At 38.9% G+C, this 12595-nt stretch overlaps 2 protein-coding genes across 4 annotated transcripts; one reads left to right on the top strand and one right to left on the bottom strand.

Annotated features, from left to right (window-relative positions):
• Window positions 1-3808: 3808 nt before the first annotated feature.
• mrpl12 (mitochondrial ribosomal protein L12) lies at window positions 3809-8446 on the bottom strand. Of its 2 annotated transcripts, none has more exons than XM_077555462.1 (5): window positions 8257-8446; window positions 6582-6786; window positions 6290-6364; window positions 4402-4536; window positions 3809-4206 (listed from the first exon to the last, which is right to left on the bottom strand). In XM_077555462.1, the coding sequence occupies exons 1-5, from the start codon at window positions 8265-8267 to the stop codon at window positions 4090-4092; spliced, it is 543 nt and encodes a 180-aa protein (XP_077411588.1). In that variant the 5' UTR covers window positions 8268-8446; the 3' UTR covers window positions 3809-4089. The 2 variants fall into 2 exon arrangements, with proteins under 2 accessions (XP_077411588.1, XP_077411587.1); XM_077555461.1 differs by lacking the exon at window positions 8257-8446 and adding an exon at window positions 8058-8249.
• Window positions 8447-9177: 731 nt separating this feature from the next.
• On the top strand, window positions 9178-12547 carry LOC144044972 (methyltransferase-like 26 B). Of its 2 annotated transcripts, XM_077559718.1 has the most exons (6): window positions 9178-9489; window positions 9713-9875; window positions 10797-10856; window positions 10996-11063; window positions 12302-12380; window positions 12445-12547. In XM_077559718.1, the coding sequence occupies exons 1-6, from the start codon at window positions 9290-9292 to the stop codon at window positions 12490-12492; spliced, it is 618 nt and encodes a 205-aa protein (XP_077415844.1). In that variant the 5' UTR covers window positions 9178-9289; the 3' UTR covers window positions 12493-12547. The 2 variants fall into 2 exon arrangements, with proteins under 2 accessions (XP_077415844.1, XP_077415843.1); XM_077559717.1 differs by having other exon boundaries at window positions 12302-12547.
• Window positions 12548-12595: the final 48 nt, after the last annotated feature.

Here is a 12595-nt window from a genome sequence, read left to right as displayed (position 1 = left end):
TAATCAAAGGTAATAGTTCCTTCTTAATCCAATGAGTTGTGGCTTGATGATACATCTCCAAGGAGAAACTGAATGAGGCATCTTTACAAACAGCTTCACTTTTCCTCATCCAATATGGCTGCGGCGTCAAGTACTATGACGGCGTTGCCGTCCACTGTATGTGTATGTACTATAAATGCTGTCTATGATAAAACTGTCAGCGGGCGCCATTCAATAGATAGATGCGCGGCAGTGCTACGTGAATGTATCCAAATAAATGGGGCAAGTTAATGCTGTCTGTAGGGAATTCATAATAATTGGGCTCACCCATGCATTTCCTGTGTCCCCCTTAAGCCCGGGCTCTGGTGATGGGTCTACTAACAGGGTGTGCAGAAATAACCTTGGTCATTGAACCACATGCTGCTTCACCAAAACATAATTATCCAATCCCATTAACCTCCCGCCATTTGACCTCGTACGAACGTCGCCAGAGGATGTCGGAGGGACGCTTCATCAATTAGCGTTCTTCCTCCCATTGAGTGTGATTAATGGCACACACCAATAATCTGCGGCAGTCACGAGGACATTTGCAAATACAGACAATCATTCCCAATGTTCTTCTTTCAGCGTCTACTCTGAATGATAATAACATCATGCTGACACAACCACATTCATTCATATTCTGTCCATTTAAACATCTATTCTGTTTCCATAATATATTTAAAACATGTTAAAATGCAACCACATTAAAATACATTTACAATTGTATTAATATCGTATGCAACTCAAAATGATAATGTTGATTTTTATTTTAAGCTACTAAACCTATTGTATTAAATACTGTATGTGTAATTTCACAATTCAAATTGAATTTAAATAATTATTAGATAGCTACATATTTAAATGTCTTATATTTAAAAATAGGTATGTACAATTTTGTAATTTTAGGTTTAGGTTCAAAGCTGCTGAACACAGAATAATCCATTTCGAATCGCTACTGCCACCTGTGGCCGAAAAATGAAACTGCACACACCCTTCTTCACGGACACAATGAGGCATGACCTTGCATCAGCAGACATAGGGCGGGAAATTCGAACCCGAATCCAGTCTGAAAACTATTGGCCAGAGGCTTGCAGGAGTGCCCATTGTGAACAACAGCTAAGGTGTTAATCCACTAATTAGAAAATGTTTCAGCCATAAATGGTCAAATAAAAAGGCTATTGTAAAGATATTTTTTGGCAAATTGTTACAAAGAGCAACTGATAAAAGCAGCATTTGACTAAAAATGTCTAAATTTTATTTTTATGTTAAATCTAAAATACACATTCATAGCAATCCTTAATTTCTTTCTTTTATTTATTATTATTATTTTTTAAATAATTTTTGGACAAAAAAATTGAGCCAGATAAAGCTAATATTTCACACATTTTACAAATGTTCATTAATTATTGATGAATTGATGTATATTAATGTATTAATTCATAATTTAAACACATTTCAAATTATGAAATAACTATATAAGATATTGAAATGTGCGTAAAGAATTCATTTTTAAAGGAGCCTTGTGGAGTGTGTCACTTTACTGCCACCCTCTGGCCTAAAGCATAACTGCGACCTCTGTGTCAAGCTCGCGCATGGTGAGCGTGACGTGAGCTGAAATCAACTCTTCATTTTTCATTTTTCTTGGAGTCTGAGCTGAAGTTTGGGCTGTGCTTGTTTTTTTTCAATTTTCATTCCAATCTTGTCATACGGTAACACTGGGGACAAGCATGGCGACACCCTCCACCACGAAACTGTGGCGTGTTCGCCCAGAACACTCGACACTGAAGGGAATGTACAAGTTAATAGCCAGGTGCTGTCGGAGTAGAAAGGTCAGGGCTCTTTGTACTCACCTGAGCATTGGTGGGGCATGCATGGTTCAGATGTAGAATAAGAATGACCTTTTTGAACTGCACAAGGCACCTTTCAAACTAAACTGCTAAACGTAATATCTTAAAAAATATGAATCTCCAATTTTAATATTTAATTATCTGAAAAAAGTATTTTAAATATTTTTATATAGTATATATTTTATAAAACCATATACATTTACTTTAATTGGCATATAATCAATTTCTAATTTATTCACACTGTAAACAAGAAATAGCTGGTAGACCTATTATTTGAGGTTGTGCAGCTAAAGAAGTAAAATATTAGAAATGCACGTCTACGCCAGTCTTCCATTGTATGTCATGTGCACATGTACCTAATGTTGTGTCCTGTAGGATTATTGGAGTTGGAATTTTAGCTTATCTTCAGTTTGCACACAGACATGAACGTTGTGAAATACAGCTGGAGGGAGGGGGGGGCACTATTGATTTCAAGTCGATGCTAATTGGAGTGTCAGCGATATTATCTCATTCCTGCACCTTGATGCAATCTTCTCAAAAGGTCAACACCAAGCAAACAGGCTGACAAGAAAAGCTTTTAAGGATAGTTATGTACTCAGTAGTGCAAAGTAGCCAAGAACAACTACTTAGTTACAGTACTGAGGTGCGTTGTTCAGGTATCCGTTAACTGAGTACAGTATTTACTGTACAATCTGTTCTTTATTCCTTTTACTAGAGGAAAAGAGTCAAATCAGTTATTATACTTATGTACTGTACTTCTAAAGAGATTATGTAGCTCTGCTGCCATCTACTGGTCAAACATGGCAATACACCATGATGGGAACAGCCTTATTGACATGCAACCAAGTAAATCTACTAGCTCCTCTCATTTCATCTTTACAGTTAATGTACCTAATAGTTAGTTTTCTCAATGCATATATATGGTAACTATTCAAAACATATTTAAGTCAATATGTTAATAACTCATTTAAAATCTAGCATTTTTTTTAAGCTGATGAACATTTCACAAACTATATACTCAAATTGTATTTAAGGATTTAAAACATCTAACAATTATATGCCTAAATTATATTTTTTTTATAGATTAAAACTCCAATTACATTATTATTTTCTAAGCTATTTTTAATATAAACTGTAAATACTTAAATTTAGTTCTTTTGAATCAAAATGAAATGGGGGGAAAAATCTAAGATGATATTCATTAACCTTGCCAGCAAGATGAATTCTCACGGTATTTATGAGTTCACAAACTCCAGAGAATACATCTTGTACCGCTCCTGCTGATACGTTTGCAGCCGACCAATCAGGCGTTGTTTGGGCAGGACGAAACCAATAAGCGCCGATAGCGGGGGGGGGGGGGGGGGGGGGTACAAACAAACCTAACTGCCGAATGGGTGCTGCAATTAATTATGTTCTCGCAGAATTACTCACCGTTTTCTTATAGAATTTGAATAGCGAGAGGCATTTTGTGCATTTTTATCTGGTTAAGATGTTCGTGCCCCCTCAAAGACGACATTTTTCATCCATTGCCTTGATTGGTCAAAACAAATGTGCAAAAATGCTGCATCGTCCAATCAGCTCAAAGTATTGTACAGCAAGTCCCGCCTTTCCCGAACGGGCCTGCTTAGACAATTACCAGATTGATAATGTGAAGAACTCCCTCGAGTGAATCACAATTATCAATCTGGCTGGCTGGCTCGCGAGGTCAGATATTCATAGCATTGCTACGAATGGCTCAAACTATTAGAAACCTTTCCCAAAGTTATGTGGCACAGTTGTACACTACTTTAGACAAAAAGCTGGATAATAAACAATCAATTAATGCCTGTTTCTTTTCACTTCTTGAATTTTGTCATCATCGAGCAGGAAGGAGCACATAACTGTGCGACCAATTGCTGTGTGCAACAGCATTGAGTGTGTATAAAACATGGGGAAAAGGGTTTACATTTCACCTTTTAATGACAACAATTCATTGAGCAACAAGAACTTAACCGTGCCATCCGCTGCATGGGAATGCTTTCCTTCCACGTCTTCACACGTACACACAAGAGTGAGACACACCAGCAGAAGCGGCCAAGGAGCTTATTTGTAAAAAGTTCAGTCTGGCTTGTTCCACCTCGGCACAGAAGAGACAGCATGGATGGGAGAAGGCAGTTTTCTTAGAAAATTAAAATGGCCGAAGTACATGTGTGGGGGGGAGGGGGGTGAACAGGGGCTTGGTCTACTCCAGGACCACAGTGCCGCCCGCCGCCTCCAATGCTGCTTTCAGTTTCTCCGCCTCATCTTTGGAAACGTTGGCACGGATCTCCTGAGGAAGGGACTCCACTAGCTTCTTGGCCTGGTTTAAACAAAAACAACTATTTACACTCACGTACACTGAATCAGAATGTATGGTTAGCTGTTAGCTCAAAGCTTTTACATTGCTCTCTCTCTCTCTCTCTGTTAATCATTGTGAAGCTGCTCCATTTGGATTAAACATTGCCAAAAAAAAAGCCAATGCTCTCTCAAAGTCCGGTGGAATTGTGGGACCTACCTGCACCAGGTTCAAGCCTGGGATGCAGTTCTTCACTTCCTTAATGAGTTTCACCTTCTCAGTGGTGTTGACTACAGTTAACTTGACGGTGAAGTGAGTCTTCTCTTTCTTCACCGGCGCCTCCTCTTCCACGCCCTGAACACATTATTTTTTTTTTAACTCAACTACAGATTGCAGAGGAATTTATTGCACTTTTATTTTTTCCATTAATATTGAAGGTATATTCCAAATATGCAAAGTGAAAGCGGCGGTTAAAACAGAAGAAGACAAGTGGGAAAATAAACAAGGGTACAAACAACATTTTGGAGTCTTTAGTCACAAAGACTGTACTTGCAAAAAAGTTTAAAAATAAATAAAAATAAAAAAGTTCCTGAATTAAAAAAAATATAGAAAATGTAAATAAATAAAATGTACTTACTTTCAAATGGTTTAAAATCCACGTGCAAACTTTTTTTTAAGTCTGAATGTCTATCTTTATTTTCAGGTAATTTAATATACATATGTGATGCATTTTCAAAATCAGGCTTATATCTCCAAAAATAAGAATTGAGATATTGGTGTATTCCAATTCTACGCTTAATTCCCTCTAAAATGATGTATGATACGTGGTAGTACCGGAAAAATCGACAAAGTTATGGCAATTTCGATGTTGGCAAAACACGTTTAAAGTTTTGGTCCTTGCATCTTTCAATTGTCCATAGCAACCAGTACCTTAGGAAAAGGATCTAACTGTTAAAATATCAGTGGAAAGTCAATTTTTCGATTGATATTTTATCATAGCTTTTCTATCTCAAATGCATTTGGCCACATAAAAAAAAATAAGAATGATATGTTGTTTCAGTTCAACACTTTTTTTTCCTTCAACATAATACATACACTACTGTCCAACATTACAAGTCAATATGCGCTCTGAGCATTAGGAAGGCTGAAGGACCATGGCGATGAAGCAAATAAGCAATCATCTTCAAGTATATTTCATAGCCCATATTTGATTTGAATTCCATCCCATTTAAAAGAGCATAGAGTGGAAATGTGTGGTGTGTCTGGCGAGCCAGGCAGACACTTCATTTGTGACGCGTCGTTGAGCCGACGTGACGTCTTTCATGACATCGCATGAAATTCACACCGAGGTGTGATCAAAACATTACATTATTTACATTAGACTGTTACACCATTTTAGACCACTTCATTATTTCGTTCCACTTCAACCCAACTGCTGCACCATGCGTGTCTGCGGGGAGCCACTCGCACGGAGGAGCGTTTAATTCCCTCGTGATTGTGTTGCGACATTTTGCTTCAGTGAATGAATGAATACATTACATTAAAAAGAGAAATGGGCTCATTTAAAAAAAAAGATGCCGCCAACTGAAGATGATCTCTGTTTGGACAACACAAATTTTGCAGTATGACAACATTGAAGTAAGCCTCTCGACACGGCCGTGCTTCCACTGGTTGATTTTGTGCGGCAGGGTCACATTATGGCGTATGTCGACTTTTAATGGGTGCTGTGTCCATTTATATAAACCATTTGTGAAGTGACAGAGGCGAGGAATTCAGGGCGTGTTTTGGAGCAGGCTCCAGAGACGCGCTAGCTAGTAGCTCTGCTAAAAACACCCTAGTTACGGTGCACATTACTTTATAAACTACTTCTACTACAATTTCAACTTTTCTACTGCTGGGAAATGAAAATAGACCTTAAGGAGAGCATTTGTAAATTTTGTGTAATATTTTACGTGCATCTTATCTAGTATTTAAGTCAGTGATCTTTTTGCATACCACTAGAAAAAAGCTCACACGCCGTACCACTTTCTTGCCTTAAGTCACAGGGAAGACTGTTTAGATGCTGCCGTTTTGTTAATCAACAGGCTGACTGGCATACTGTTCTTACCTGAGCTTCGGAAGCAGCTGTTGCGGCCATCGCCCCCATCGGCATCATTCCCACATCCTGAATGTTCAACGTTTTCTGTGGCAAGTGGAAGAGTATGTTTAGAAAAACAATAGGAGGTAAGGTTTGTTACTTAGGTAGGGTAGGGGAGTCGAACTGGGGACGCGGTGGAAATGTTTGTGACAAAAGCCAATCAGAGTGGACCTTTTCCTGCTCTCGTTTCATTTGCAGGATGAAACAAACTTCATGCAACAGAAAAAAACATCGCTAATCATTTTTAGGTAGGTGAGTTTACCTTGAGGAGCTCATTGAGGTCCGAAACCTCTAACAAGGTGAGGCTGGCTATGTCGCTGACGAGCTGTTGGATTTTAGGAGAGTACTGCTTGGGGGCGCCGTCCAGCGACGGCGTAACGAGGGCATCCGAGCGGACGGCGGCGCTTGTCCTGAGGAGTCGCAGCATGCACCACGCCGGCGTGTGCTGCTGTTGAATAATGTGTTGTCTGGGCAAAGACAACACATGATTAGATACCATCAGCGGACACTTAAGTTTAATACTATAGTAAACTGCAAACAGCCCGCACACAAATATGTTGAAAAAAAATTAAGCTGTAGTTATAAGCATAAATAAACATACCAAATATAATTTTAAACTCCTCTTTCAATTCTCTTTCAAATAAACAGATTACAGATCATTTGGTTTAAAAAATATATAGAAATAAGTACTGGAAGTGCATGTTTATGCCGTGAAGTCTCTCTGTGACCAAACCAAGTTACACTTAGTGCCTCCTCGATTTACAAAGCTCGTATCTCAGTAAAGATGCATCACTCTACATACTTCCTTGACACCAAATGCTTTTTCAACAAATAAGTGGATAGCTTCAATGGGGAGAAAAACATGATTTGTCAATAATGTAATGGGCTTCCCAACTCTAAGCCAAATTAGTAAATTTCACTACATTTGGTCCTAAAATTATGTAAGTAATCTTTTTTTTTTAATCTATATATGCAAGTGACGTATAGCGGCAGGCAGAACATTTAAATAATATTCTACTAGATGACTCAAAGTATATTTTTGTCAATTTGTTACCATTCACACAACAGAATATATATGTTTTTTAAAGAAAAAGCACAAATTTCACAACAAATATATAAATTAGTGGGTTAATTGGGACTCAATCATATTTATGTCACTATTGGGGTGTAAAACGCGTTGCCAACATGTAGAGCCCCATTTGAAAAATGATTTATCCACATTACTGATTCCTTTAAAGTACTGGCCACTTTTCAACAACAATAACAAAATCACAGCTTTTTAGTCACAAGTGAAGAAAATACGTGCGTTTTCAAAACGGTGCGAGAACGTTACCTACCTAGCATCATTACACAGAGAGTGACCTTGACTGTCGGCAGCAGAAATAGTGTGACGAAAAACAAAACACTAAATATGTGCAACATGTGGAAAAAATATCCACAGTAAGTGCACAAAATGTCACTTGACTTACATACTGCTATAATGGAGATCTAAGAGATACATTATTACAACAAATAAACGGTGCTAACAAGAGCTAACACTGCAGCGCAATAGCCTTTTGCAGTTCATTCAACACATTTGTCAACAAACATGATTACGGCTTGGTTTTACTGTTAAGTACACGCCGAGTCTCCGTCGCCATCGGCCGGCTGTCTGCCCTTGACGAGCGGGTCGGATGCCGAGCGCCTTCCATCGCGGGCACGGCGTTTGGTAAAGCGGCAAGTGCATATGCAAACGTACCGGTGGACGCTGGCCGCGGCCCGCAGCGCCGTTCGGAGGCAGCGTTTGGTGCAGTACATGCTAAGCGGTGACCCGGAGTCTTCAAGTCGTAGCGTTGCCCTTCGATAAACGGCCCCGTTGGTCGAAGCCAAGTCGCTGTTTTACACAAGCGGCTCTCCCTCAAAAGCACATGGCGCCCTACTCAATGAAGCTGACCTACCCAGCATGCATTGCGAAGTACGGGTGCCCGCGTAGACCGAAGGACTCTAGTTAAGTTATCGCTTTTGTTGTTGTTGTTGTTTTTCAATTGCTGGAAGTAGGCAGAACAGCCGAAAGATAAAATATACTTCAGTAAATTAAGATTAGTTAGAAATGTGAGTCATAATTCAAGGAATAAATCCTCAAGTACCGAGTTATTGAACTTTTTTTTCCATGGGAAAGTCAACCCCCAAAAATGTCTTTACAATAATATGTTGGTTGTATGTGCCCCTACTAGATTGCGGTAGTGGAAGGCGTTAGCACGTGCAGCTCGCCTGTTTTCTGAAGCTGAGTCAAGATTGGTCTGATTCCTGAGCAACTGTGATGTCACAGCAAGTGGCAAATGGTCCCCCCTATTGATGGATAAAAACGGGTGGATTTATTTAGCTGTTTAACATATTACACAAGCGCATTACAGTATTAATGAGAATGCCGTGTTTAATGTAATGTCATTGACTTGATTAAAAAATTATTATTATTATTATTTTAAAGCATGAATGTAGACAAAAATATGCATACGTTAGCCATGTGAGTATCATGTTTGGATACTTTAATGCAAATAAAAAAATTGTGACATTTAATTTGGATGTGCTGTTTTTTTCTCTTTTTAATACTTTGCCAAGATACTCAAAATCAAGTAACTCAAACACAAATGATTTTTTATTTATTTATTATGATGTATGTAATAGAAAATAAAAAAATATAAGAGTAGAACAGTAAAAAGTATGTTGCATTAAAACTACTGAAAAGACTAATTTATCGCAAAAGTTACCTAAGTGAATATAATGTAGTAAATGTGCGCTACTACCCACCAAGCAGCAAGTGTATGTAGTGTGTCACAAAGGGAATCCTCTTAAGTAGGTAATCTGGCATCCATCTGCCATCACCCACTTCTCACCTGGGTCAACATGCCACATCCTCCATTTTATACCTGATCTGATTGTAAGAAAGCAACCCTCCAGGGGGTCTTGTGGCTGCTGTCCCTGCTGCAGGTCATGCTGCTGTCTCCTCAGGCGGAGAGGAACTGGGAGGGAGTATGCTCGGTGCTGCAGGAAGCGCTGGAGGAGCAGTCCCACCGCCAGCTCTTTGCCCTGGAACTGGGATCCGGAACTGGGCAACATGTCATCCGCTTTGCCCAGAAGATGCCCTTTGTCACCTGGCAGCCATCGGACATCCAGGAGGAGGCCCAGCAGAGGTATGAAAAGTTGTGTATGCACTGTTTACACTATCCATAAAATATTTGGCATTGCGGTGAAATTTCAGAAAAAGCCTAAATTGCACTACAAACCTTTACAGGTAAACCTTTGAATGTAAAGTACATGCCCAACTGCAGGGTTTTCTGGCATGCACATTATTACACATATAGTACTTTTTGTATTATACGTGCTGCTTACATGTGCAACGTGTCAACATTGCAGCATCAAGGCCTACATCGCCGCAACCAACGCGATGACGGTGCTGCCACCTGTGCACCTGGATGCCAGTGAGCCATGGGAGAAGTGGGCGGGGCTCTCTCGCAGCTCCTGTGATGTCATTGTTGCCATTAACCTACTGCAGTACAGCCCCTTTAAGACCGCACAAGTAGGCTATAACAATACACTTCGTCTGAGTTTAAACCAATTGCAGCTCCGTGGATGTTTGGTTAGTTCTTACTTGCAGCTTTAAAGGCATGGCTGGTAATAATTAGCACCATCTAAAGATGAACTAATAATTCATTCTTTGAAAAAAAACAATTGATTGCAATAGTATGCAACAAAAAAAAAGTCCTATCACATCAGCATACTTTTTAAAAATTTTTTTTTATGTATAATAGGTCTAGCAATCGGTAAATGGCTGACATGTTTGCTGACATGCTGAACTTTGGGAATGTAGTCATCCCTGCTTACAACTAGTGTCCGACCTAATGGATCAACCGTCGGTGCGCCGCTAACCTTCCACTGCCAGGGCCTGCATGTGGTCGCTTAGTCCCGCCGCTTGTCGCCCTCTGCTTTGGTCTAGAAAAAAATTACTAGCTTCTTTCACTGCTATATAAATAAAGATGACTTGATTTTTTTTTTTCTGTCGCTTGCCGGGATGCTCCCTCGCTCACGACAAATAATAATATTGATGGTAGGTTTACGAACATTGGTCTCTCGAGTCACCGTAATTTGAGTGCTTCAAAATGCATGCGCTATGGCTGTATTCTACTATTTGGCGACATCTACAGTGGTCAACTTTTACACACTGTACCTTTAAGGTTCTGGATTTGAATCTTGGCTTGACCTTCCTATGTGGAGATTGCTTGTTTTCTGGATTCCTCACAAATTCCCAAAACACGCATGTTTGATATATGGAAGATTAAGCTCTTTAGGAGGTCAAATGTATTGCCTGGAGGGTTGAAACCCGGAGATTGAGTTGACAAGTCTAAAATCATCCACCTGTTGCATCTGATGATCTGCGTGCTGTTTTGGCAGCATTTCCATCCTATTTAAACTTGCCTGGAATGTCTTTTTTCTTTTCAAGGGTGTTTTCAATGGGGCAGGTCATATCATCAAACAAAATGGTCTTTTGGTGACATATGGGGTATGTATCACACATTTAACTCATTCACTGCCAGCACAGTTGAAATGGAACTTTGACGTCTATAACCGTCAATGGCAGCGAATGAGTTAATAGCAGCTTTTAACGGCAAAAATGATTTTTGTCGTATTTTATTTTCCAGGCTTACGCTATTAATGGCACCATTACGCCACGTTGCAATGAAATCCTCGAAGAAGAACTTCGCAAAATGTAAGTTTATTTGCATATTGTAAGCATGCATATTAAAGGGAGTCAAACATTTTCTTTCCAATATGCTTTATGGGCTCTCACTAGTCTCAACACGCCATTCTGATTAATATTGTGTTTGTGGAATATGAATTAAGCAGCAAAATCAACCTGTTTTTATCCATCTCAGGGAATGCCCATTTTGCCAGTCAGGGCTTAGGTAAGGAGTCAGAACCAACCATGGCTCACCTGTGTTTTGTTTGGTCACATTGTCATTCGCAAGCAGAGCTGTGATTGGTTGTTACCTGAGCAACTGTGATGTGTCAGTTTCAGTTGACAGCAATTGGTAAAATGGCCACCCCGAGATGTATAAAAACAGGTGGATTTTGCTAGTTGATTCATATTCCTCAAATGCAATATTAATCCGGCTACTGTGCTTAGACTAGTGGAGCTACATAGAACATACTGTAAATAAAATTATTGACGCGACTTGCCCTTTAAGAGATCAAGTTGGTGTGTTGCAAAGTCATTATACTGGCTGATTTTTTTTCCGGTGGGGAGTGGGGTTTAGGAATACAATAAAACATTTACAACATTAAAATATGTATATAATGTATTGAAATGTAAACTAAAAAGGCAAAAATACAGTACATTCCAAAAGTAACTTTCAAAATGTATATTCATTCAAATGTGATGAAATATTCTGACTTCAATCCGTCTTATTAAAAATGGGCATTGATTTAAATGAAATATTTTCTCAATTTATTAATTTCATGTGCCATTTAAAATGTGCAGTAATTTAAATAAATCAGAATTTTTTTTCATATTACATGATTTTTATTTTTACATGAAATCTTTATATCTATCATATCTTATAATTTGGTAATTATTTCACTGTACTAAAAAGCACAATGTCTTTCAAGAATTTACTAGTTTACATGTACTAGTCTTTTCTTATAACTCATTTAGTTTTGGCATTTTTTTAATTTAGAATTTCGATTTTGCATGCATTACTGATTTTTATATAGGAAAAGTGGTATAGAACATTTATTCATTTGAGATATCATTTTGTATGAAGTCTGTTAATTGTGCATGTAATCAGCATGCAATACACAGTATGGGTCATGATGCTACTCAACAAAGCAAGTATAATAAACTAACATCATAACTTGGAGAGTAGCGTACGTCATCGCCTGTAGTTACAGCGTGCTGCTACCCCCGAGATCTAAAACAACCTTCAACTCTGATGTTCTGTCTCTCAGGAATCCTGAGTGGGGACTTCCGGATGTGGATGTACTCCGACAGTTGGCCTATGCAAACGGGATGCGTATGGAAAGGATGGTGAGTCGCGTACATTGCAGTGTCAAAAGTGATGACAAAAATTTCCATCATTTTTGTCATACAGGTGGAGATGGAAGAATGCTACAAATGCCTCATTTTCAGAAAACTATAGAAATGTGTATCACTGCATTCTTTATTGACAAGAAATAAAGGTATCATGATCCGTACGTGACGTGTTGTTCTTGAGCCCAACAAGGACAGAAAAAAAATGGAGC

This window comes from Vanacampus margaritifer, chromosome 2 (assembly GCF_051991255.1).
Source record: "Vanacampus margaritifer isolate UIUO_Vmar chromosome 2, RoL_Vmar_1.0, whole genome shotgun sequence".
In the NCBI taxonomy this organism is placed as follows: domain Eukaryota; kingdom Metazoa; phylum Chordata; class Actinopteri; order Syngnathiformes; family Syngnathidae; genus Vanacampus; species Vanacampus margaritifer.
Note: the sequence above shows the minus strand (reverse complement) of the source record. Positions and strands in the feature narration are given on the sequence as shown.